Source organism: Phascolarctos cinereus, unplaced genomic scaffold, assembly GCF_003287225.1.
Source record: "Phascolarctos cinereus isolate Bilbo 61053 unplaced genomic scaffold, phaCin_HiC Scaffold_4;HRSCAF=312, whole genome shotgun sequence".
In the NCBI taxonomy this organism is placed as follows: Eukaryota; Metazoa; Chordata; class Mammalia; order Diprotodontia; family Phascolarctidae; genus Phascolarctos; species Phascolarctos cinereus.
In genome coordinates this window covers 562,462,215-562,488,433 of record NW_027555847.1, presented here as the reverse complement: position 1 = coordinate 562,488,433, position 26,219 = coordinate 562,462,215, and the positions used below count along the sequence as shown (strand labels likewise).

The window sequence follows — 26,219 nt, the reverse complement described above, 5'->3', positions numbered from 1 at the left end:
AGTTTCCTGATCTGCAAAATGAAGGCATTGGCCTAGCTGGCCTCCTCTGAGTTTTCTTTTGATTCTAAACATATGATCTTGTGGTCTTAAGACCAGATGGTTTGGTTAATTCCCACAAAGTCCAGAAGTGTTGGCCAGTGGCTGCTACATTATTATGACAAAATCATGGCAATAGAAATTTTCCTTTGAGAAAAAATATTTCCAAGATGATGGACTCCTTACTTAAATTATAGAAAATAGAAGAAAATACTAATAGGTAAGGCACCTTGGAGATAATCTAATCTAATCCTCTCATTTTATAAATGGAGAAATTGAGGTCTACAGACTTGAAGTGATTTACCCAGCATTGCATAGCAAAGCAAGTAACCTGAGACCTGAAGCTGGGTATTTTTACTCCAAAGCCTTTTCTATACCACAAATATCCCTCCATTACTATGATACAGGTCTCACTGTCATGAGGTTTGACCATGTTGATTTTTGCAAGTTTGACAATCATCCCTTCAGCAATAATTCAGTTAAACAAACATTTGTTCAACAAACATTTATAGGGCATCTTCTATGTGCTGGGTATGGGGATATGAAAGTGAACAACACCACGGGTCCTGTCCTCAAGGAATTTATGATTTTGTCTGTGTGTGTGTGAATTTGTGCAGAGGGTGGAAGGGTTGCAATATACACACACACAAAAGCTAATGCAACTACAACAAATGATAATTAAATACACAAGAGGTCAAGCAGAGTGGCCTGAAAGATATGAGGACAGAGGAATCACTGCTAGATGCAGAGACCAAGGAAAAAGGCAGCACCTAAATAGCTCCTTAAAGAAGAACATGTACAGGGAAATCTGTGCCAGGCATGGGGATTGGAGTGCAAAACCTGTGCCAAGGAGGGAAATGGCAGGACGAGAGCAAAGAAGAGGGACTAGTCTGGTTCACCCAGGGCTTAATGTTCACAAAGAAGATTAACATAAAATAAGGCCGGAAAGATAAGTAGGAGTCAGGGTGCAGAGGGTATGAAATTGCAGGAAAAGAAGTCTGTCTTTTATTTGGTGGGCAGCGGATAGCCACTGAAGGTTTTTGGACAAAGGAGGAAGATCATAGCAGTGAGAAGCAGGAAGAGAAAGGGAGGCATGGAATCCAGTTAGGTTATTATAATAGTCCTAGCACAGGTGATGAATATTCTACACCAGTGGCAGTTGAAAGAGGGGAAGGAGGGGCCAGATGGGAGAAATATATTGGGAATGGGGCCAACAATACCTGTCAACTGTTTTGAATACAAAGACTTCAGGGGAGGGAGAAGTAAAGAATACTAAGGTATTACAGCAGAATGAGCAGGTAAATTAGAGTCAGAAGACCCAAGTTTGAATCTGGTTCATCTATTTACTCCCTGTGAGTCTTAGGTCAACTGTTATAGTGGATAGTGGTGAATATGGAATCAGGAAGACCTGACCCTTAAAACACTTAAAATCTTGGACACTAAAATTCTGTGCAACACCCAGCAAGTCTCTTAACCTTTATCTGTAAAATAAGTGACCTCTAAGGTCCCTTCCAGCTCTACATTTTTTATTTTATGATCCTATAAGTCAATTTACTGTTGTGGTCCTCAGTTTCATCTATAAAATGAGGGGACAAAATTGGGCGATCTTCGAGGTTCCTTTAAGCTCCAAATCCTATGATTCTTGTCTTGAGTGAGTGGGAAAAATGTGAGGCTATTAATAGGAACAAAGAAGTTAGGAGAAAAAGCATGGTGAGGAGCATTTAGGTGAGCATCAATGGAGATAGAAGAGTAGTATTGTAACTGGACCCAGGCCACCTGAACAGAAAGAGGAAAGAGATGAGGAGTCTAGGGAATAGATCACAAACCTGACTTGTTAGAGTTATTGGATATTGCATTTATCCAGACATCTGCTGGAGTTCTCTCTGTCTCTCTCTCTGACAAAAATAGAGCACATAATAATTTCTTGATATGATCACTGATCATCTCATCCTTCAAAAGGTAGAGGAACCAAAGAAGAATTGGCTCTTTTAGTTCCCATTCTCATCAACAAAGAAGTGGTTGTTTCTGGGGTAGAAAGATGAGAACCATAGGAGGAAGTGAATACTCTATCTTAAAATTTGTCACAGAAAGAGAAGAAGACCAGTCATAGTTTGACATAAATGTAGTTTTTCAGAAAGCAGATCTCAAAGGGTTGAATATGGCTAAGTAAGATTCTGTGAGCTAAAACTTTATTAGGGGAGTAAACCCAGGAGGGATGAAAAAACTCTCAAGAATTAAATTATGAAGAAATAAAAAGAAACCATTCAAAATATTAGGAAGGTGAGGGGGGGAAGAAGGGGAGGATTGGTTAAAGAGAATAGTGAGGGTGCCAAGGGATACATCAACCACTTTAGATTTAAGAAATACCCAAATGGAAGCAAGAGCAGGTAATGGAGGACAAAAACCACAGAATGGGATGGTTTTGAAATTACAGTGTAAATTGTGCTGACTCTCAGAACAAGCTGAAGCTGAGAAAGATAACAAAATGTGTTTGTTTGTTGTTGTTGTTTTTATCTTAATTGGGAGAAATAGAAGGATCAAGGAAGACAGAGGACTTGTTTTTTGGGATAGATGTGACCACTGTAATATATGAGACAGCGAAAGCAGAAATGTTCCATTATTATCCTGCTTCTGTCTTCTGCATAGGAAAATTCTTTTTGGACTGGAAAATACAGACAAAAATGGCTAATGGGAAGTTGGTATCCAAGATAAATAGGGAAATGGTATTAGAGACCTTAGCTTCCCATGGGTGTTCAAATCACCAAGACCAGATGAAGGAAGTACTAAAGTGCTGAATAATCTTTGAAAGATTTTGGAGAACTGAAGACATGCCGCAGGATTAGATAAGAACAAATGGTTTTCTTGACTTAAAAAAAAACAAAATGATAATTTAGGGTTCAAGTTACAGGTCAATGAACTTGACTTCAATTCCTGATAAAATTCTAGAATCAATTAATAAAGGGATGGTTAGTGAATTTCTAGAAAAGGAAGCAGTGGCCACAGAGAGCCAGATTAACTTTATCAGTAACAAGTTATACCAGACTAACCTAATTTCTTTTTTGAGATAGGATTAAAGAAACTGTTAAATAAGGAGTATTCTGTTTACCTAGATTTCAGGAAAGCAATTGAGAAAATTTGTTCATATTATCTTTATAGATTTTAAAAAAATATAGGCTAGACCATAATGTAGTTAGATGAAATTGAGCCACCTGCCACCAGAAGCTTTGAGTCTAATTTTTAGACAGGCCATGCAGGGGGAGAAGTGCATCATAGAAAACAAAACTGGAGTTCAGGAGGGGCCTTTGAGAAGTAGATATAAATGCAGGAGTCCATATAAAGGTTCAAGTTGAAACTTTGGGACTGAATAAGTAAAGCCAAGGGAGAGAGTATGGAATATGAAGAGGAAGAGAAAAGTGAGAGAGGGAAGGGGAGAAGGAGAGGAAGAAGAAGAGATGAAAGGAGGTCTGGGGGATGGTGTTGCATTCAATAAACATTTATTTAGCACTTAATATGTTCAAACTCCCATGCTCAGTGCTGAGAGGGACAAAAATAAAACTGATTTACCTACACATCACAATTCAGATAGAACAGAACTCCTTTGTGATGCTGGTGCTATAAAAAAAAATAGACTAACAGCATAACAACAGCTCATAATCATATAGGATGTTCCAAAAGTCTTAGTGCAGCTTTAATTTATTAAAGCTTCAAGCTGCAATAAGATTTTTGGGACACCCCATAGAGCATTTTGATTTTACAATGCAAAAAGACTAAATTTTATTGAGTTTTTTCCTGTATTTAGCTGTTATGTTTCAAGACATACAATCTGACCTGCAGTATATCAGATGTGTGTAAGTTATAAGCTGTATTTCTGGAAGTGTTATGATACCCTTTAGCCAAAAGCATTAAAGATTGACTTGACTATTAGCTGTATCATAACAAGCTTCATATAGAGTATTAAGAAACATCTCCTCTATTGACTTAATTTTTCCATTTTATCTGGGTGTTTGGACTTCTGTAGGCATAGCCTAATTCTACTGATCCTGACTCTGGTAGTTTTTTAAAATAATCATTCTTAGGTTGTATGGGCCATAACATAGTTCAGTATCAGTAAAATAAATTTTAAGGATCAAGAGACATGCCCTGGACCCTTGTCCCCTCCTTTCCTTGCTCACATACACATACACAGACACACACCCACACCCACACCCATATATATATGTGAATATGTATATATTATAAAAAATATATATATTTCCTTCATAAGTAAAAAAGAAAACTGTTTTCAGTTTCACACATGTCTGTAAGAGTCCACTTTTCCTCAGGCTTACTTACAGAAATAAAGAATGCTATTTTGGCAACTGCCAGAGTGGGATTTTCACTTTTGAAAGATTGTAGTGAGCTGTTCTAGAAAGACTCACTGAACTCAAGGCAACCCACTGAGTAGCTTTTGAGTCATAGAATCTGAAGGCAGCACTTTTGGGACCTGGAGTTACCATCTCCAGTTGATAATTCCTTCCTCTCTGACATTACTTTCCCTTTACGTGTGTATGCACTTATTCTGTGTATGTATCTGGCATATACACATTATTTACATATATGTATATGTGTGTGTTTGTGTGTGTGTGTGTGTGTGTATACATAGACGTGTATGTATCTGATGGCTGTTACATGTTATCTCCCCCAGAAAGTGAATTTCCTGAGAGCAGAGACTGTTTCCACCTTTCTTTATATCCCCAGCACTTAGCATAATGCCTGACACATACTAAGGCTTAATTAGTGCTTGCTGATTGATTGATTTGATTTTTGCTACAGCCAGCAAACAATTCAATTCAACTAGCATTTACTAAGTGCCAAGTAGGGACAAAGTCAAATGGATTTCATCCAGAAGCCAGTTCAGATTAGTCTCTCAGTAGTCAGATTAGGAAAGCTTATTTTATGAGTTAGATTACAAGTATTGTGCTCCCAATTTGATGGAACATTTATTGAGTGGCCAAGCAGCAAGCACATACTAGCCAACAGGGGAAAGCAGTCAGTTAATAGATCATATTTGCAAAGAGCTTTCAAGTTTACAGGGAACTTTCCTCATGATAGTCTTGTAAGTTAAGTGGTGCAAATATTATTATCTCTGATTAACAGATGAGGAAACTGATGCTCTGGGAGGATGACTTGCCCATGATCACATAGCTAATAAGTACATGAGGCAGAATTCAAGCCCAGATCTCCTCACTCCAAGTCAAGGAGACTGTACACTACACTTGTCTCCAAAAGAGGAATGACACAGTTTTGGTTTCCCAAGAAGCTTAGAAATAAAACATATACCCAGTGATGATACAATGTTGAAAGTTTAGAAGGTAGTCCAGGGCCCCCCAAAGTGTCTGGGATCACATTGACCAGGTTTGATCTTGGAGGCTCACCCCACAAAGGGTCATGTTCTCTCTTTGGCATATGGTATTCACCTTGAGTTGCTCAAGAAAAATCTCCTTATATGCTCAGGATATAGCTTGTGCATAGGTTTCCCCTAATGTTAGTAAAGGGATCTTTAGCTCCCATACAAGCATTAATAGTATCAAATATATCTATATCTATATATCTGACTCAGGACAGCATTTATTTCACCTTCACAGAAAATGCAAATAGGACAATTAAACAGTGCAGTGGATAAAGTACAAATCTGGTCTGAGACACTTACTAGCTGTGTGACTGGGCAAGTCATTTAACTCTGTTTGCCTCAGTTTCCTCATCTGTAAAATGACCTAGAGAAGGAAATGGCAAACCACTCCAGTATCTCTGCCAAGAAAACCCTAAATGGTATAATGAAGAATCAGACATGACTGATATCACCCAATAACAACAACAGAAAATGCAAAACAGGCAAAAATTAGTAGAAATCTATAGAGAAATACAGAAAATATGGAAAATACTCAAGTGGTCCATCAGCTCTGCCTAGGAGGGAATTAAACTTGGAGTGGCTACTTGGGCATCCGTTTGAAGTGCTAATGACTCCCCCTTTCCCACAGAACTCTACACAATTTATCCAAGACTCATAATACCACCCTATAGTTTCCAGGGGTGGATAACTTGTGGCCTCAAGGCCACACATGGCCTCCCCACACCTCTTTTAGACTCTCCCCAGAAGACAAACATTTTTGAGGGTTGCTGGACAGTAGCCTTCCTATTGAACTAACTCTAAGTAACTCACTGCATTTGCTCTTCAAATATTACCCTTGCTATAGTATATGTCCATCTACTTCTTTATAATCTCATCAGGTTGTTTGGAGAACTTATCAAATTGATCTGGGATTCTCCTAATCCTTCTTTCCTTAGAATAATTAAATATCATGGGGTTGGGGGAGAGAAGATCTATGAGAATCCATAGAAGGAAGAAATGAATTCTTGCTGTAGGGATCAAGGAAGACTTCAAACTAGAGAAACTTGTACACTAGTTTGTGTAACTTTGGGCAAGTCACTGAACATCTTTGAGCTTAAATGTCTTCTAAGAAATCAGGATAATAGTCATTGCACTGCTTGCCTTCAATAGATGTTTTGAGGATTTAACGCAATAAAATTATTAGTTGATGGTTATGTAGAGCTTTAAGGTTTATAAATGTCTTTGTATACATCACCTTATTTGAAATTCACTATAATAATGTGAGATAAGTACTATAGATATTATCATCCCCATTCTTCAGATAAAGAAATTGAGGCTCAAAAAGATAAGTGACTAATCCATGTTCAAACAGCCATTAAGAAGAGTTAGAGGCAAGACTTGAATTGAGGTTTTCCTATACCCATCTCTAGAAGTCTGTCTATCCACTACATTATATTGACCCTCTAGAGCAGAGGCTTATGTCCTGGACTCCTTTTGGCAGTCTGGTGATGCTTATGAACTTCTCAGATTAATGTTTTCAACTGAAGAAAATAAAATATACAGAAAAGAAAACAAATATATTGAAATATCGTTATTAAAATATATTTTAAAAATCAAGTTCATGGACACCAGGTTAAGAACCTCTTTGCTCTAAAGGCAATATAATGTAGTAGATATGATGATGAGCTTACAATCAAGGAGAACTGGGTTAAATCTTTTCTGATGCTTATTAGGGATACATTGTTGTTGAGGAGCTGATGAACCTGTCGAATGTTTTATGTATTTCTCTATGGACTCCTATTTGTTCTTGCCTGTTTTGTATTTTCTATGTTGTTGTTGTTGGGTCATTTCAATTGTATCCACCTCTTTGTGATACCATTTGGGGTTTTCTTGGGAAAGATACTAGAGTGATTTGCTGTTTCCTTCTCTAGCTCATTTTGTAGATGAGGAAACCGAGGCAAACAAGGTTAAATGACTTGCCCAGGGTCACATAGATAGTAAGTATCTGAAGCCAGAGGAGTCTTCCCGATTCCAAGCCTGACACTCTGTCCACTGTGCCATCTCACTGCCTCATTAGCGATATGCCTGTGGGCAAATTTCTTAACCTCTCTAGGCTTCAATCTTCTCCAAAATGTAGGAGTTGGACTTGACCTCTAAGGGCCCTTGTAGCTCTAATTCTATCATTTGTGTCAGAATTAATGATCACTGGGCAGCTAGGTGGTACAGATGATAGAACACCTGACTTAAAATCAGGAAGGCCTAAGTTCAATTACTTCCTCAGACACATACTTAGCTGTATGACCCTGGTCAAGTCACAACTTCTCTGTGTCTCATTTTCCTCATCCATAAAAAGGGGATAATAATAGCACCTATCTCACAGGGATGTTATGAGGATCAAATGAGTTAACATTTGTAAAGTGTTTTGCAAACTTGAAAGCACTGTATAAATCCTAGCTATTATTATACTTATTATTACCCATTAAAGCTATGATGTAGTGGAAAATGACTTGGATTTGGAATCAAATGGCCTGAGCATGAATGTCACTTCCCTTCATTACTGCCTCCATGGTCTTTGGCAATCGCTTCATTTCCCTGGGTCTCAGATTCCTATAAAATGAGGGGACTGGACTAAGTGGTCTCTAAGGACCCATCTAGCTCAAGACTTTGACTAGAACCTTCTAAATGTAGCTTCGGGAATATGGGCTTGAACTCATAAAAATTCATAGCAGTCCCATGAGCCTGTGCCACCAGACTGGGAATCTGAGGAGTTAATTAAAAGAAATGAAAATCCCAAAGGAAAATCTGTCCTTTGGGATATCTGTAACCCCCTTTCCTCCCAACCTCCAATAATATTGTGACAAGTACTAGCAGGGGCTACTTGGCCATGAAATCCTTGGGATTTGGTAGTTTTTCCCCATTTGGGAAGAGAGGAAACTAATGCAAGGTCTTTTGTGGACAAGTATAGAAGAAGTTTAGGAGATTATTGAGAAAAAGAAGAAAGGGGAAACCTCAGTGGTCCAATGGTAACAGCCCGGTGGCCCATCTGCAGTTCCCTTCTTCAAGAGTAGGAGAAATGATTTCTAAATGGACAAGTGGAAAGTTGTGTGGCTGTATGTTTTTATCATGTATAGTCACTCCAGTATCAGAGACTCTAAGCAAACCCAACACTACCTTACTTCTGTTTAATTGTGTTTTTATTTTTAAAAATCTATTAAAGAATTCATTTGCTAGATTTAATATTATTTCTCCTAAACACACATAGTTCACCCTGTCCTTATATTGCCTCTTGTCCCTTTGTTGGAAGAATGAGGGCACAATGGGAAACAAACAGGAGAGTGACCTTTCTCTAGCACAGGTTTGGGAACTCCACCTCCAGCCCATTGTTAGAGAGTTACTTTCCATTTGTTGGCATAAACACAAGTTGCTTCATGCCCAAGTACAGAATTAACAAAAATGCAGGCCCCATTTTATAAATCTTCCCAGTAGATAGTGGTGTGCTGGCACCACCCTTCCCCTCCCCTCACCATATATTCAGAATGCTTTTTGATTATACCATATTGTCTTACTAAGAATAAAATAAGGACAGTCTTGCCTTTCATGTGCCCTTACGTTCTTAATGCTTAAAGCTAAACTTAAAACTTATTTTCAGAGAGAATACAGGGCAGATTAACTTTCAGGCCCAAACCTCACAAATTTCAAGAGAAAAAGTCTCAATAAAAGTTCAGAGTATAAATAAGCCAATAGAGAATTTTCTAACAATCAGAAGGAAAAACAAGTAAAACCACAAAGCAAGCCCAAAATATTACTGGAAAATATTACAACATGAAAGAAAGTAAGCCAATAGTGCCAGGCAGAAGAAACTCTAACGGACCACCTAGAAATCATGAAAAAGAAACATCAGAATGGCTTAAGAGGGAGAAAAAGGCAAAAGAAAAGAAATTAGGAATGAGTTTAAGTCAGAAATTAGAGCCTATAATTGGGGATTTTAAAAATACAAATAATAGACCAGGAAAAAATGAAGAAGTGAAAGAGGTGTGACCAGATTTGGAACACAATCCTCTTCTGGCAACCAAGTTTAAAATGAGAATTAGAAAATGACAATTTAAAATAAGAAAAACAATGGAATAGGGATGGAGGGTGTTTGAGGAGGCTGAAACTACTCTAACACATGGTAACTAGTTAAACACTTGGCTAGAGCTTCCTTGATTTTCCCTCTTTAGGGAGAGGCCTTCTCCCCAACCTCTGAAAGCCACATGTTCATTTGTAGTACAAGCGTTACCATGGTGATATGACTAAGCACACCCTGGGTTGCTTCCCTCTTTCCCAACCAAAGCACACCACTTTGGATGGGAAGGAAATACGTTCCTCAGATTTTCCTATTTTCTTCTTCATCAATAATTTCATCTCTCCGAAAACTTGCCAAACGTCACACATGCACATTGCTTCACTTGCATCTGTCAAGATGCCAATATGCCAACCTCGTGTACAGGGTGATAGTGTTCTGTTTTCTACTGATCTTTATCAGTGTTGCCATGTCATAGCCATCATCAGTGATGAATATTTATTTGGCACCCCCAGGGGAACTCCAAGCTGGTGAGAAGAAAATACCTTGCCAATACAAATACACGGAGGCATAATACCTGAAGTAAACACTAGTGAGTGCCCTACTTCTTGGCTCACTGAAAGTCATTGTAGTGAGATTTAAGAGTCTGCTGTGAATCAGGACCAGGTTCCTGAAGGAAGAAGATTTTAAGCTTTTATCGACTCCCTGTGTTGGGCAAGAACCTATCTATTAGAACACAATAGAGTGATTAATAAGTGGCTTCCATGTAGAACAACTTGGAGGGGAGAAAACTGGAAAACAATAAAGTTACATAAATCATTTGAGTTTGGGCTATCTTTAGAATAAACGTTGCAATCATTTCGATTTCTCTTGTCAATCTTTGCCTGCCCAAGGAAAGTGGAGCAAATCATTTCTTCTCATTTAAAGCTTGTTCAAAGTTGCTCTCCTCAGAATATCTTAGCATTGTTTCTGTGTCTTCTCTAGTCCTACCTATAGTCAAGGACTCCTTTGTGCCTTTCCTTCTGCCCTCTCTCATGCTGATCTGAGCAGATGTTCTTAAAAGTTGTTAGCTATCCTTCAATTATATTGCTAATTAACAAACTTACTACCTGGAACACAACTCAATTGACATTTTTTTTTTGGTAAGGATGGCAATTAAAAAGAAAATCACAGCTAAGGGATATTTAATACATAGATATACACCTTCCCCAAATCTTGAAACTACACAATCAATCCTGGAAGAGAATTTATGAGGTCACTGAGTCCCTCTGTTCCCCTACCTTCAAGTAGTACCCTAACTAAACCATTGCAGGAAGATGAGCACCTTCCCTTAACTACTTATTTAAAATTCCTAGGAAGGAATCATAGCTCTGAGCTTACATGAATGAGACTCCATCTTGGAGGCTTTTCATAAATCATTGTCTTTGGCTCATACCACCCCCATTCAGGGTTTTCCCCAAAAATGTCAGAATTTAGCTTTTATCTAGGTTACACAGGAAAAAAAAATAAAGTCATTCATATGCCATGCAAACACTCAAGCTACTAACACATTGAACATAGGACAAGCTTTACTTAACCAGACAAAAATGCAAATCAGAAAGGACTCTCATCAAAGTCTACAAACAGTCAAAGTTACTCTCCTTCACTCTCACTTGAGCTTCTAACCTTCCCAGTGACTGTTGAGTTTTCTAGTTTCATAGCACTATCGCAGGATCAAGATTTCTTTATAAGGAATAAGGTATCAGGGTTGCTAGAGAGTCAAACAACCCACCCCTCAAGTGAACCCCATCAGCTCCAAGTGAAGACTCCTGTCCTCCAGATTTATAGTACTGTACAGGCAGGCCTTGTTTTATTGAACTTCACTTTATTGAGCTTCGCAGATATTGAGTTTTTTACAAATTGAAGGTTTGTGGTAACCCTGAGTCTAGCAAGTCTATCAGCACCATTTTTCCAATAACACAAGCTTACATAGTGTCTCTGTGTCACATTTGGTAACTCTCACAAAATTTCAAACTTTTTCATTATTATTATATCTATTGCAGTGAGCTGTGATCAGTGATCTTTGATGCTACTATTATAATTGTTTTAGGGTGCCACAAACCACCCCCATATAAGCTGGCAAACTTAATCAACAAATGTTGTGTGTGTTTTGATTGCTCCATTGACCTGCCCTGCTGCTCCCCATCTCTCTCCCTCTGCTCAGGTGTCCCTATTCCATGAGACACAACAATATTGAAATTGGGTTAACCAAGAACCCAATAATGGCCTCTAAGTGTCGAAGTGAAAGGAAGAATCAATTGATGAGGCAAACTTCACTGTTGTCTTATTTTAGGAAACTGCCACAGCCCACCCAATCGATATATCGGAAGAAAGGAGATGTTTTCCCATCTCCTCCAGCAGTAACAATTCAAGCACTGGGGTTAGCCTTGGTAAGAAATAAGGATACTTCATCATGTGAGACAGTGGTGGACAGAGGAGCTAGGGATAAAAGGCATCTGAATGATAAGAACTCAGGAAGAGGGGAGAAGAAGGAGCCATGATAAATGACCTCAGTCTTTTTCTTTAAAATATAAAACAAGGTCCTCAGCTGAGAAATTGTGGGGGAGGGGAAGCCACGGTAAGTTTGAGGAGGTATGAAAAGGTTTGGAAGAGTTGCTGTGAAGAGTGGGATAGTGAGTTGAGAAGGAATGTATGTCAGAATTACCTAGCAGCAGTTGAGGTTGTGCAACATAATGTGCAACTCCACAACAGTCCAGGTTGCATAACACAAATTTGTAGTGAACCCAGGAAAACAGTTGCATGAATTTCTCCATCTTCATTCAGCAGTATATGTGTAGGAGTGAAGGTAGCAAATAGTGGAATGATCCAAGGCTGAGACTTGGCTGGACATAATTGGTGATATGATAAGGGGCTGGGTATTCAAGACAGTAGGACGGTGTATAGTTCACCAAGAGGTCAAGATGGGGAGAAGAGGAGTGAGTGGTTAGTGCAAGGCACATGGCCTGGAAGAGACCCTGAGGGGTCAAGGGACTGGGGGTCATAGTGAAGATCCAAAGTGGAGTTTTATAAAGGAAAGCAGAGAAAGAGGTAAAAAGGCAATAAATTAAGACTGCATAAAAGTATTTTAGAATTCTTGAACACAAAAGTGGTACATTTATAGGTGATGGCAAGGTTAAACATATGCCCATCTTTGTATGTAGCTGAGGTAGAGTGGAGAATTAACTAATGGGAAGTGAATAGGTGAAGAACTGAGTGGTTAGTGTTTGAGGGAGAGTTAATATGTGTGTTGAAGTCCCCTAATAAGGGCAAGAGTTGGGGAGGAAAGAAGACAAGAGCTACCAGGATTTTGATTGGGTGGTAGATATGAAAACCATGAACCTCAAAAGAAAAGATGTTACTGAGTGATAAAGATAAAAGGAGAACCTGGAAGTGACAATAGGGAGAAAGGGGCATTTCAACTCCCCACTTCAGCTAGTGAGCTGAGGAGAATGAGTAAAGGTGCAGCCAGTACTGGAAAGGGTGACTAGGGAGGCCTCCATGGGGAGGGGGAATCAGGGTTTCAATAATAACTGGTAGATGAAAGGAGGGAAGAGGAAAAGATTTCATATGAAGGGAAAGTTTGTTGTCTAAGGAACAGGTATTCCAGAGGGCACTGTGAAAGGGTAGAGTGGTGGTTGGCTGAAACTCTGGGTTGGGAGAGTTGAGGGGATGGGGTGAGGAATCTGGCGAGGGAGTGTGAGAAATAGGGTTTGGATGATGACGTGCAGGAGTTCAGAGTCACTGGGACGTGAAGGGTATGACCAGGTGTGAAAATGTTCACCATTGAATGGAGGGTACCATTCCTCTTCCCAATGGAAGTTGAAGACTGGGCAGAAGGCAAGTGCAATATGAAATGGGAGCCACAAGGTGAGATTCCCTCTAAAAGTTGAAGATTAAACACGAAAAGAGAGCAGTTGGAGATGAAAGTCAAACCTGCACAGCAAGAGAAAGAAGTCTCATTCTTCACCAACTTTCCTTTTCCTTTTCCTTTAAAGGACAGAGAAAGCAAGAGATGGACAGCTTGAAGGGTAGGTTGTTTTTCTTTGCCCTGGGGTTCTCCATATTCCACTTGGGAGATTGGACTGGCAGCAGAATTTGGAAGTTGCCTTCTGCTGTCACATATGAAGTCATTGCTTTGGGGTGGAAGGAAGATACCAGTGGTCAGAGGAATGCTGGGCTGCTCTTCTCACTTAAGGAGGTGGCAGCAGGAAGTGGTAGACTCAGCACAGGGAGAAGTCCTTTGGGGCACATGGAAGACACCTTCTCTTACACCTTCTCGTCTTCTCTCAAGGGACATGCTGGGTCGTCAGAAGAAGGAAGAATTAGATGATATCTAATGGGCAGTGCAGTGGATAGAGCACTGGGCCTGAAGTCAGAAAGATCTGAGCCTCAGACACTTACTAGCTGTGTGACCCTGGGCAAGTCATTTAACCCTTATTTGCTTCAATTACTTATTTGTAAAATGGGGACACACTAGAGAAGGAAATGGCAAACCACTCCAGTATCTTTGCTAAGAAAACCCCATGGATAAGCCCATGAAGTCACAAAGACTCAGACTTGATTGAACTACTGAACAACAACAATAAATGACCATTAAAGTTATTATCTTATGGTCATCTAGGAAGGAGTTTAGACAGAAGACAGAAGAGGGACAAGGATAATTTTTTGGGGGACTCATACATTAAGAGTTTGGTTAGAGGCAACTAGGTGGTGCAGTAGATAGAGCACTAGCCCTGGAGATAGGAAGACCTGAGTTTAAATCCGGCCTTAGACACTCACTAGCTATGTGACCCTGGACAAGTCACTTAACCCCAATTGTTTCAAAAAAAACAAACAAGTAGAACAAGAGTTTGAGTAAGGAATGAGAAGCCAGAAAAGGAGGTAAAGGAGTGGTTATGGTTGTAGAAGGAAAACGAATAGACTTTGGTGTCTGAATCAGAGAAAAAAATAAAATATCTTCTGATGGTTTTCAATGGTCTCAAACTCAAACTCTGTAGAAAGGCAGAAGATGAAAGCTGTAAAAAAAAGATTGTGGAATTGGTGATTAGGGTGTCATTTGTATTTGGAGATGTTGGTATTTTATCAACACAGCCTTTGAAAGAGTAATTTCGAGGGAGGGCAGAGTGGGGGAGGGGGTAGTGAGAAGCAAATCATTTTTGAGGAGGGACAGGGTGAAAGAAGAGAGAGAATAGAATAAAAGAAGGTGGGGGGATAGGATGGAGGAAAATACAGTTAGCAATAGTAACTATGAAAAAATTTTTGAAGGAAGTTTCTCTGATAAAGGCCTCATTTCTCAAACATATAGAGAACAGAGGCAAACTTATAAAAATGAGTGTCATTCCCCAACTGATAAATGATCAAAAGATATGAACAGTTTTCAGATGAAGTAATCAAAGCTATCTACAGCCATATGAAAAAATACTCTACCTCACTATTGATAAGAGAAATGCAAATTAAAATAATTCTGAGCTACTACCTCATACCTACTAGAGTGGCTAATAGGACAGAAAAGGTAAATAACAAATGTTGGAGGGGATGTGGGAAAAACAAAAGATTAATGCACTGTTGGTGGAATTGTGAAGTGATTCAACCATTCTGTAGAGCAATTTGGAACTATGCCCAAAGGGCTATAAAACATACGTACCCTCTAACCTAGCTATACCACTACTAGGTCTGTATCTCAAAAGAAAAAAAAAAAGGAAAAGTACCTATATGCACAAAAATATTTATAGCAACTCATTTCTGGGGGCAAAGAATTCGAAAGTGAGGGGATGCCCATCAATTGGGGAATGACTGAACAAGTTGTGGTATGTGATTATGATGGAATACTACTGTACTACAAGAAAGGATGAGCAGGATGCTTTCAGAAAAAAACCTGGAAAGATGGGCTGATGCAAAGTGAAATGTATTGTGTGTACAAAGTAACAGCAACATTGGAAGATGATCAGATGTGAATGACTTAGCTATTCTCAGCAATACAATGATCCAAGACAACTCTGAAGTACTTATGACTAAAAATGCTAGCTATCCCCAGAGAAAGAATTGATGGTGTCTGGATATAGACTGAAGTATTCTTTTTTTTTTTTACTTTATTTTTCTTGAGGTTTTTTTTTCTTCTATGTTTTCTTTTACAACATGACTATTATGGATATGTTTTACATGACTACACATGAATAACATATTGAATTGCTTGCCTTCTCAATGAGGTGGGTTGGGGAGGGAGGAAGGGAGAGAATTTGGAATTCAAAGTTTTAGAACAAATGTCAAAAATTGTTTTTACATGTTACTGGGGGAAAATAAAAATGAAATACTTAAAAAAAAGAAAGTAATTTCAGTAGAGTTGTGAATGTGTACAATAGATTGCAAGGGGCTGAACATGGAGTGTGTAGTAGAGACATAGAGGCATTAGGAGAGGAGGATTTTTTTTTTAGGCAATTGGGGTTAAGTGACTTGCCCAGGGTCACATAGCTAGTAAGTGTCAAGTGTTTGGTCTGAGGCTGGATTTGAACTCAGGTACTCCTGAGTTCAGGGCCAGTGCTCTATCCACTGTGCCACCTAGCTGCCCCTAGAGGAGGATTTTTAAAGGGAGTTTAGGAGTGAAGAAAAGAAGACAGATGGAATGATAATTATGAAATACAGTTAAGAGTTAAACATGTTGGAAGACTCATGCAAAGGAGAGATTGAAGATGTATGGAACAGAGGATGACTGCTGAGGCAAGGTCTTAGAGGAGATGGGAGAGAAGGGTTTTGAGATATGGAGATGGAAGTGGGGAGCTGAAGGACCTTATTAGCTGGCCTCAATCTGCTCAGGTCCTGGAGGATGAGGACCTATTCTTTACATTCTTCTTATCACCTAGCACCTAGCTTTGAACATAAATGATGTTCAATTTTGTCTGCATTTAATAACTATCAGTTAAGTTGTTGGGGATGACCAAAAAACAACCAGACAATGGCAAGTTGTTACCAGTTGCTAAATTGTATAGTGCACAATAACAAGAACTTTAGAAATTCAAAGATGCCATTTTTTTTGCAACTGTGAGATGACAGCCCTGAAGAGAAAAGAATTTTCTTGTTAGAATTTTCCCATTGAACAGGTAGGGTGGGGCCATATGAAGACCTGCATAACATGAGTTTGATTTTGATCCAGTAGACAGGAGGGAGCCCCAGTAGGTCCTTGAGTAAGGAGATGGCAAGAGTAAAGCAGTTAAAGCATCATAATAGATGAGGTTAGCCTCAATATGTGGGTTAGGTTAGAACAGAGAGGGAGTGGAGACAAAGAGACTGGTATGGAGCCTAATGCAAAAGGTGTGACATAATGAGGGGTGGGACCTCAGGAATGGAGCCTGCCAAATGGACTTGGGTGGTGCTACTGGGAATAAAGAAGAAAAGGAATAAAGCCAAGAGACATTTGCAAGAAACAATAGGATTTCCGGACTGATTGGATAAGGGAAGGGGAAAGAGGGCACCAGAGCATTGTGGCTCTACTAATAGAAAGGGATAAGCTTGGGGCTATAATGAGAAGGTTGGTTTTGAATACTAGACTTTGACTTAATAGAGAGACATCCAAACTAGAACAAGAATTAAATCTGAACTCCACTCCTAGCCCCCAGACATAGCCCTTCCTCCAGCTTCTACTCCCCATTCTCAAAAATACAACATGACAGATGCATGTTGCTTAGTTTTCTACTGTGTGTTGCTGTAGTTCTATAAAAACAATGTGGTTTTTTTGAGCAAATTCTGTGATTAAATCAAGCAGCAGCTTTGATATTTACAAACACATTGCAGCTGCATTCAAAATGCAATCTGCCAAGCCCCTCAGGAATCTAAAGGACTCTCTTCACCCAAGACAAACTCCACCAGTTTGGCAAGGGAGAATGGGATGTCACCTTGAGGGCCTTCAGATCTCAAGCCCTCCTACCTCCCTCCACTTGAAAATTTTGTGCTTCATTTTCTCTGGCAAAATGAAGTTTTCTGAAAACCTTCCCTTTCTAAATTGGTAGCAGGATTAACTAGGGCTCTAAACTTTGCTTCCAAGCCCCAAACTAAGATAATGTGAACCTAGTTCTAAGTCCTTTGTGGGGTGTTCCAGAATTCCTTGCCATGCTATAATGAAGGGAACAAGCATTTGTTAAGCCAGGCACTGCGCGAAGCTCTTTATAAATATCATCTCATTTAAGACTTACCACAACTTTATGAAATAGGTGCTATTATTATCCTCATTTTACAGCTGAGTAAACTGAGGCAGACAGAAACTAAATAACTTGTGCAGGGTTACACAACTAATACAAGTCTGAGGTGGATTTGAACTGACTCTAGGCCCCACTCTCTATCCGCTATGTCACCTAGATGCTTAAATTGTAACCAAGTCTGCCAGTTGTTCCCCACCATGATCTTTTGGCTTTTCTCATTTTAAAATTAACACTTATGAAGCATATTGGTCATTTATTCATGGTTCACTGCTGTACATTGTATGGTCAGAAAAGCTTAAAAGACAAAAGAAGAAGCACTACCATGGGAATGATTTCCACATACACACTTTTAAAAAAGTATTTTTGTTGTTATTGTTGCTCAGAAGGTCTACCCTTTCAGTTGGAGACAGAGCCTATAAAAATGAAAGTGGGAGCTGAATTTGGCAAAGTGTGTTTGCCATTTCCAAGGTAAATCTGCTATTCTTTGCGTACTGAAAAATGGAAGGCTTCCCCCATTCAAAATTATACTTCCTACACAACATACATTGCCCTTGTCACTGACTTCCTCGGTACCCTGGAAAAGCTAAAAAGCCTGCTGCACAGAGTGAAACTCCTTTCTGCACCGAGGGTGAGATCAGTGATGTCATCACTGACGTCTGACTTGCCTCCCTGGGACTATCAGAGAAGAATTCTGGGTCAGTCCCTTCAGAAGACCTCTTGACATTTGGATTGCCAAGACTCCCCACAGACACTGCCCCAAATAAGTTACTTGCAGCACATTGTTTAGGAAAACAGAATGGCAAAAGTCTCAAGCAATGAAAAGAAGGAAGATTCAAATAATGGAGCTTTTTTTTCTTCATCTAAAAACAAAAGTTTTCTGTCTGGAGGCACAGATGGTAGAAAAGCAAATAGACAGATTGGTCCCTGGTGCAGCACAGACTTAGACTCACCAGATTCAGCATTGTCAAGTATTTCCACTGGCCTCCATACGGGAACATTTGTGATAATTGCTGCTCTCGTGCTTGGAAGGACAAATAACAGTTGATGAAAATATACCAGCCCCAAACAAGAAAGTGGTATATGCACACAGACGCTCTTGCCATGGCTTAGCTCAGACCAAGGGACTCAAAGCAATTTTTCTGTTCTTTCTAGAATCCAGCATTCGGAACCCTTGTCTTTGTTCTGTGCTCAGTAAACTACCATCTCCACCCACTTCTGGGGAAGGTGATTTCAACACTAATGAACTTTGCTCACTCTTCTAGTATGTGGGACACAGGATTTTTGTTGGGTTTTAGATAGCCAGCACTTAAACCCATTCAAGATTATGTCAGATCAGTTTCAGGTTTACATAAATTGACTTTCTTTTTCTTCCCTTCCCTTCCCTTTCCCTTTCCCTTTCCCTTTCCCTTTCCCTTTCCCTTTCCCTTTCCCTTTCCCTTTCCTTTCCTCCTCACTGTCTCTTTCTACCACCAAGTAGGAGCAATATGCCAAGCTAACTGCCTCCCCCATACAATTTAGGCTGGGTTGTTTTTGTTTTTTGCTGGTTTTTTTTTCCTCTTGACCTATTACAACCATTCTTGAGATGTGATTGGCTAAAGGGACTGCCTTCCTTGGGCAAAGGAGCTTTTCTCTGCTTAAGTAAATCAAGGTGTTCTCAGTGCATTTCCTTGTTGAATAGCCTTCCCTTGCAATGGTTAAGTAAATCTGCTATTGTTAACTGTTGGATGAAACTGGCCTGAGTCAGCCTAGTCCAGAACAGGATGCTTCTCAAGTCTAGACCAGTCTGCACACACTAGCTTTAGTTCTAGGGGAGCCTGGCCTCTGAAGACAGGGTTTAGACTTTTTTCCTCTCACTCTACAGTTCTTTATATCCCTTCCCCAGAGGGAAAATCATTTAATATTTAGATTTAGCTCAAGAAGACATGTACTAACTGTGTGACCCTGGGCAAGTCACTTAACCCTGTTTGCCTCAGTTGCTCATCGGTGACATGAGCAGGAGAAGGAAATGGCAAACCACTCCAGTATCTCTGTCAAAAAAAATACCAAATGGGGTCATAAAGAGTTGGATACAACTGAAAAGACTGAACAACAACAATAAAGTCTCCCCAAATGGGGTAGAGTAGAAAGGTACTCAAGGTATAACGTCAATAGGACAGCTCTTTATTTCTTCCACGTAATACTAATACTAAGAGCTGACATTTATATAATGCTCACAATTTGCTAGACACTGTGCTAAGTGCTTTACAATTATGTCATTTGATCCTTACAACAGCCCTAGGAGGTAAGTACTATTATTATCCCTATTTTACAGATGAAGAAACTGAGGCAAACAGAGGTTAAGTGAATTCCCTAGGGTCCCATAGCTAGTAAGTTTCTAAGGCAGGATCTGAACTTGGTTCTTTCTGATTCTAGACGAAGTACTCAATGCTTTTTTTTAAAGGCGTATTTACAAAGATTTAAAGATTTAAGAATATAGCAATGACTTTTAACTACTGTTATGCCCTCCTATGAAACTGATAATTAAAATACCAAAACATGACACATTTTGTGATACTGTTGAATGGGCATTTCACATTCACCTAAGATCTGCACTGTCACCCCTAAGGTCCTTATTGTTTGGCAAGTCCGGCCAGAGGTGAACTCCTCTTACCATCAGTAATCATCTTCTTCAAAAAACATTGTAGTAGCTGTAGGGGGTAGTTCTTGTAGTGCAGCTCATACCACTTGAGGGGCCCCTGGAACTTCCAAACCCACAAGGTTGCCTCCAAGACTGGAAATGTCTATCATGGCATCACTGTTGAGTCACTTACATTCAGTTAAAAAGCACAAAGCATAAGAAGGAGCTAAGGTTTTGAGAATATGACTTACTCTCACTTAGGCCAGCACATGTGTTGGCTGCCATGTACATTTCGATTGGCAATTTCTGCCACAGGAAATCAAGAAGGAGGTTCAAAAATCTTGATATGTTCAGTATATGGGAAGAGAAAGGTCTAGAAGATGGAATCATTCCCTTTAAGATCTACTGAATGGATGGCACTTCCTGGTGCTATGGCCCATCCTCTCTGATGCAGTTTTGATTGTAGGCCTTGCTTCTGACCTAGCCCTGCCACTATAGCACCCCAAAGTGCCAAGCACTTCAGTGCTGAGCCAAAACTCATGTGGCCCACTAGGAAAGGGGTAGGGCAATAAGTCACCAGAAGCCACCCAGCTCTAACCATAACATATGGCACTAAAAGGTTCACCTCCAAGCATGTTCCATCCAGTGGACTTTAACAGAGATGATTCAGGGCTAATCAAGAGGGGTTCCCCTAATTATCCATTACACTCAGAGCCTAGGACTCTATTTTTTTTCTTCCAGCAATTGAGGTTAATTGACTTGCCCAGGGTCACACAGCTAGTAAGTGTCAAGTATTTGGTGTGAGGCCAGATTTGAACTCAGGTCCTCCTGACTTCAGGGCCGGTGCTCTATCCACTGCACCACCTAGCTGCCCCCTGAGCCTAGGACGCTAATATAATGGTTGAGCAATCACATCAGCCAGTTCATTCCTGTTCACCCCTGGGTGGTAGTTCATTTAGGTCTGGTGAAGAACTCACCAAGGACAGTGAGGTGTGTGGGTTTTTTACTATTTTCTCATTTACTTTTTATGTTAATACTGAATTAATCATTGTCGTTCTGTTCTTTCAGTCTAAAGATCTTTTTCCTTAACAAAGAAATGAGAAGCAAACTAACAGTTAACTACTTCTGCCTTTTCATTGTGGTCTGTTAAAATTATCCTATCTATTTTGTGCAGTGGTCCTATTTCTTCTTTGAACCTCTCATTTTCCCCTTTCTATTTTCCTTAGATTAGATCTGTGATAGCAACGTAACAGCTTCTCAATCAGGAACCTCCCCTACCCATGTAGATTGGCATCTTCTCAGAAGGTTATAGCTGTTTGTTTGGTTTTTTTAGGCAACTGGGGTTAAGTGACTTGCCCAGGGTCACACAGCTAATTAGTGTCAAGTGTTTGGTCTCAGGCTGGATTTGAACTCAGGTACTCCTGACTTCAGGACCAGTGCTCTATCCACTGTGCCACCTAGCTGCCCCAGGTTATTGTTTCGATTTCTTGATTTCCTCATAGAGTCATTAGCTTTCAATTTCTCCATTCTAATTTTTAAGGAATTATTTTCTTCAGTGAGCTTTTGGACATCCTTTTCCATTTGGCTGATTCTGCTTTTTAAGGCATACTTTTCCTCATTGGCTTTTCAGACTGCTTTTGCCATTTGGGTTAGTCTATTTTCAAGGTGTTATTTTCTTCAGCATTTTTTTGAATCTCCTTTAGCAAGCTGTTGACTTGTTTTTCATGATTTTCTCGCATCACTCTCATTTCTCTTCCCAATTTTTCCTCTACTTCTCTTACTTGGTTTCCAAAATCCTTTCTGAGCTCTTCCATGGCCTAGGAACAATTCATATTTTTCTTGGAGGCTTTGGATGTAGGAACTTGGACTTTGTTGTCTTCTTCTGGTTGTATATTTTTATCTTCTTTGTCACCAAAATAAGATTTTATAGTCTGAGTTTTTTCTGCTGTTTGCTCATGTTCCCAGACAATTATTTGACTTTTTAACTCTTTGTTAAGGTAGGGGTCTGCTTCCAGCTAAGTTTCAAGGATTTTGTGCAGCTATTTTCAGAGATACTTGAATTTCAGAGGGACCTGTAAATTTTCAGTTCTTCTGAGTGGTATGATGAAAGGAGAGGTGTTTACTCCTTTCTTGACCATAAGCACTCTTTCCTGCCTTGGAACTGTGAGGAGGATTCTCTCTGTGCCTCCTCCACAAGCTCCACCACACCAACACTCCTTCTTGCCCCAGAAATGCCACCCAGAACTATGACCTAGATCCAAGCATGGGTGAAGCAAGAGAATGTTGTCTCAGCACCAGCAAAGAGATCTCTGCAATCCCTCTCTGATCAGCTGCTCGAAGCCACCACCGTCTGTGGGCTGAGAGCACCGGAAGCAGCCACCACCCTGATGCTGCTGGGGCTGGACCACACTCCTCTCTCACCCAGGTCTGACAGACCTCTCCCACTGACCTTCTAAGTTGTCTTTGGCGTTCATGGGTTGAGAAATCTGGAAACCACCACAGCTGCCTATGATTCAGTCCCCTGAGGCCTGCTCCAGGTTCGCTGGGGCCTTGTCTTTGCCTGCACACCCATGCTGAACTCTGCTCCTCTCCCAGCCTGGTGAAATAGACCTTTCTCATCAACCATCCAGGTTGTCTTGGGCTGGAAATTTGTTTCACTCTGTCTTTTGGTGGATTCTGCTGCTCTAAAATTTGTTTAGAGTAATTTTTTTTATATTTAGTTTTTTCCCCCTTTTTAAAATCTTTTCTTTTTTTTATATATTAAAATGTCATATGCACAGCAAAACATAGGAGAGGATTCAAAATATATTGCAATAACTTTTCATTTCAAGAAACTCTATATATTAAATACTGTGCATTATGTAGACAGGTGTCCATCTTTTCTTTGCTTCCTTGTAGGTTTCTTTTGTTCTCTGCTGTACACTTTTCACTGTGTTCTTTTTCCCTGTCTCCCCCTCCACCTATGACCCCAAAGCTACAATTGACCATTGGATATAATTATATATATATATGTATATATATGTATGTGTATGTATATCTATCTATCTATCTTACTTATACATACATACATATGTAAACATATATTTTCCCTAAGAGATTCTACTCCTAATCTTAGTTTCTGTTTGTGAATGTCTCTTTTTTTCCTATCTCTCCTAACTCCTCTACTTTACATCTACCTGCCACCTTACCCTCCTATAACTTAATCTACCCCCACTCCAGCAATCCCTCCATTATCCTCCCATTCCCTTAAATCTAAACCCTTTCTCTATGCCCCTTTTAACCTATTCCCATACCTTTTCCTGTAAAGATCCCTCCTTTTTATTCTCCCCCCTCCCTAGCCCCTTAGAGTTTTATTTCTTATACTCTTCTAAATGTATGTGGATTTTCTTGTCTTAAACCCATTGCCAATGAGAATGGGCTTCCAAAACTAAAAGCCCCATCCACCATCTAATTCCTACATATTGGTTCTTCCTCTTGCACCTCATTTGTAAAAAATAATTACTCTTTTAGCTGTACTTCAATGGTTTTACTTTTTGAAGTCATATCATACTCAGGTTTACCCCAATCTTCCCTATAAGTTACCTAATTACTAGTAACAACCTTAGACATAGGTTTTACATTTTTCATACCTAACTGGTAAATATTCTATCCTTATTTAGTCTCTTGTAATTGGTCTTTGGTATGTACCTTATATTGCTCTTGTATGTTGAATCTTCTATTGAGTTTAGGGTGTTTTGTTTTTTTAACAAAGACTTGAAAATCTGACAATTGATCAAATGTCTATAATTTTTTTTTTCATTCAGAATTAGGCCTAGCTTTGCTGGGTACGATATTTTCAGCCAGAAACCCAATTCTTTTGCTCTTCGATATATAGTGTTCCAAGACCTGCAATCTTTTAATGTTACCACTGCTAGGTATTGTGTAATTCTAATTGTGGTACCACCATATATAAATTATTTTTTTCTTGTTGCTCATAATATTTTGTCCTTGATCTGGAGGTTTCAAAATTTGACTATAGTATTCCTTGTGAGTTTTCTTCGTAGGATCTCTTTCAGGTGGTAATTAGTGGATTTTTTCTATTTCTACTTTTCCCTCTTGTTCTAATGCTTCAAGACAATTTTCTTTAATTATTTCTTATATTATTGTTATCAAGATTATTTTTTTGATCAAAACTTTCAAATAGTCCAATTATTCTTATGTTTTCTGTTTTTGATCTGATCTCTAGATTTGTTGTTTTTCTTATGAGATATTTCAAATTCTCTTCTATTTTTCCATTCTTTCTATTTTGTTTGGTTTTGTTTTTATTTCTTCATCTCTTATAACTTCACTGGCTTCCCCTTGCCAAATTCTGATTTTCAAGGAGTCATTTCTTCTTTAAGATTCTGGATGTCCTTTTTTAATTGGTTGACTTTTTTTTCATAATCTTCTTGTTTTTCTTCTATTATTCTTATTTTTCTTTTTAGTTTTTCCTCAGTCTCTCTCACTTGATTTTTAAAGTCTTTTTAAAGTTCTTCAATGAATTCTTTTGGGGCAGATGATCACTTGACATTGCTCTTTAGAGTAGAAAAGGGTTTCTTTGCTTCATTATCCTCCTGTGAAGACAAACACCAATCTTCTCTATTCCCGTAGTAGCTCTCTATGCTTGGATTTTTCTCCTTTGCCTGTGCATTTTTTGGTGATAATTTAGTTTTTATAATCACTTTTTTTTATATAAAGTCTAGGGGTATGGGGGATGGTGCCTCTAATCCTCTTCTGTTTTCACTTCTGGCTTTGAAATCAAACCAAGGCCTCCAGCCTCCCACAGCAGTACCCACAGCAGAGGCATCCCCACACCACTGCTTCTGCACTCACTAGGTGTGTGCTGGTTCCTTCTTGGATGGGCCACCCTCTGCAGCACAGCTGGGTCTGGTATTCTTTGTCAGAAGTTCCTTAGATCTCCCCCAGGTCAGATGCCCAACTCCCCTCACTGTCCCTGGGGTAAAAGTTCCTGTGGCTGGGGCCAAGGCAACAGTCCCAAACCAGCTAACCACATGGCTTGACACTTGTCCTTTAAGCAGTTTGTGGCAAGTGGACCCTAGCCTGGAGGTGTTTATTCTTCACAGGGAGGAAATCTCATCCAGTATTTTTCTTCAGATCTTCTCCAATTGTCCCAGGAGGACCCGTCTTCTGCACCTACACTTATTTGTTTTCATGGCTCTATGTTTGCCCAGAGGTGCTATTTTATCTCTTTTGTGGAGGAAAATCTTGAGAACTTAAAATTTTCTGACCTACTCTGCCATCTTCCCAGAATCCTCTCCTTCTAGAGTCATTTTTTACTGGTATTTGGAGGGGTTTGGGGGAGAACTCAAGCAAGTCACTGCTTTTACTCTACCATCTTAGCTCCATCCCTCAAGGTTATAGTTTTAAAGACTTACATAGGATTACATGGCTTATCATAAGGATGCAACCAACATCATGAAAGGCAGGACCTGAAGCCAGGTATTCCTGACTCTGAGGTCAGCTCCCTATCCACTATGACAAGCTGCCTCTCTTTCCTCTATTAGAGTTATTAAGAACAAAACAAAACTTTTTTTTTTCTCGCCAAAGACAAGGTTTATTAGAACATCCACCATCTTGGCCAGACTCTTAAGGAATCTGAACATTATTGACCTATTGGCTAGATTATAAGAATTTGAGCAGTGACTACATTTTAAGAATCTGAGCACCTTAATGGAGACAAGATGGACCATATACATAGAAAGACTATGGGAGAGATCTAGGAAGGATCTGGATGGGACTGACTGGAAGGTTAAGAATGGGATCTAGTTAGGGTCAAGGGTGGGAAGTAGACAGGAGCCATAGGGAGGTAAGACAATGGAGGGCTAGGCTAGGTTAAGGGTAACAGAATTGGGAGATTGGGTTTAGGCA

General features: G+C 39.6%; 1 protein-coding gene across 8 annotated transcripts in view; it reads right to left on the bottom strand.

The window, feature by feature from the left end:
• The window catches only part of ADTRP (androgen dependent TFPI regulating protein), a 144,545-nt gene that overhangs the window by 97,797 nt on the left and 20,529 nt on the right, over positions 1 to 26,219 (bottom strand). For 3 of the 8 annotated variants that reach the window (XM_078153606.1, XM_078153604.1, XM_078153605.1), the window contains one exon: positions 18,646 to 18,716. In XM_078153606.1, the coding sequence (XP_078009732.1) occupies positions 18,646 to 18,693 (48 nt within the window). In that variant the 5' untranslated portion in view covers positions 18,694 to 18,716. Of the gene's footprint in view, positions 1 to 18,645; positions 19,096 to 20,345; positions 20,490 to 26,219 lie in introns of those variants that run through there. The other 5 variants (XM_078153602.1, XM_020963036.2, XM_078153608.1 and 2 more) reach the window with 4 other exon arrangements.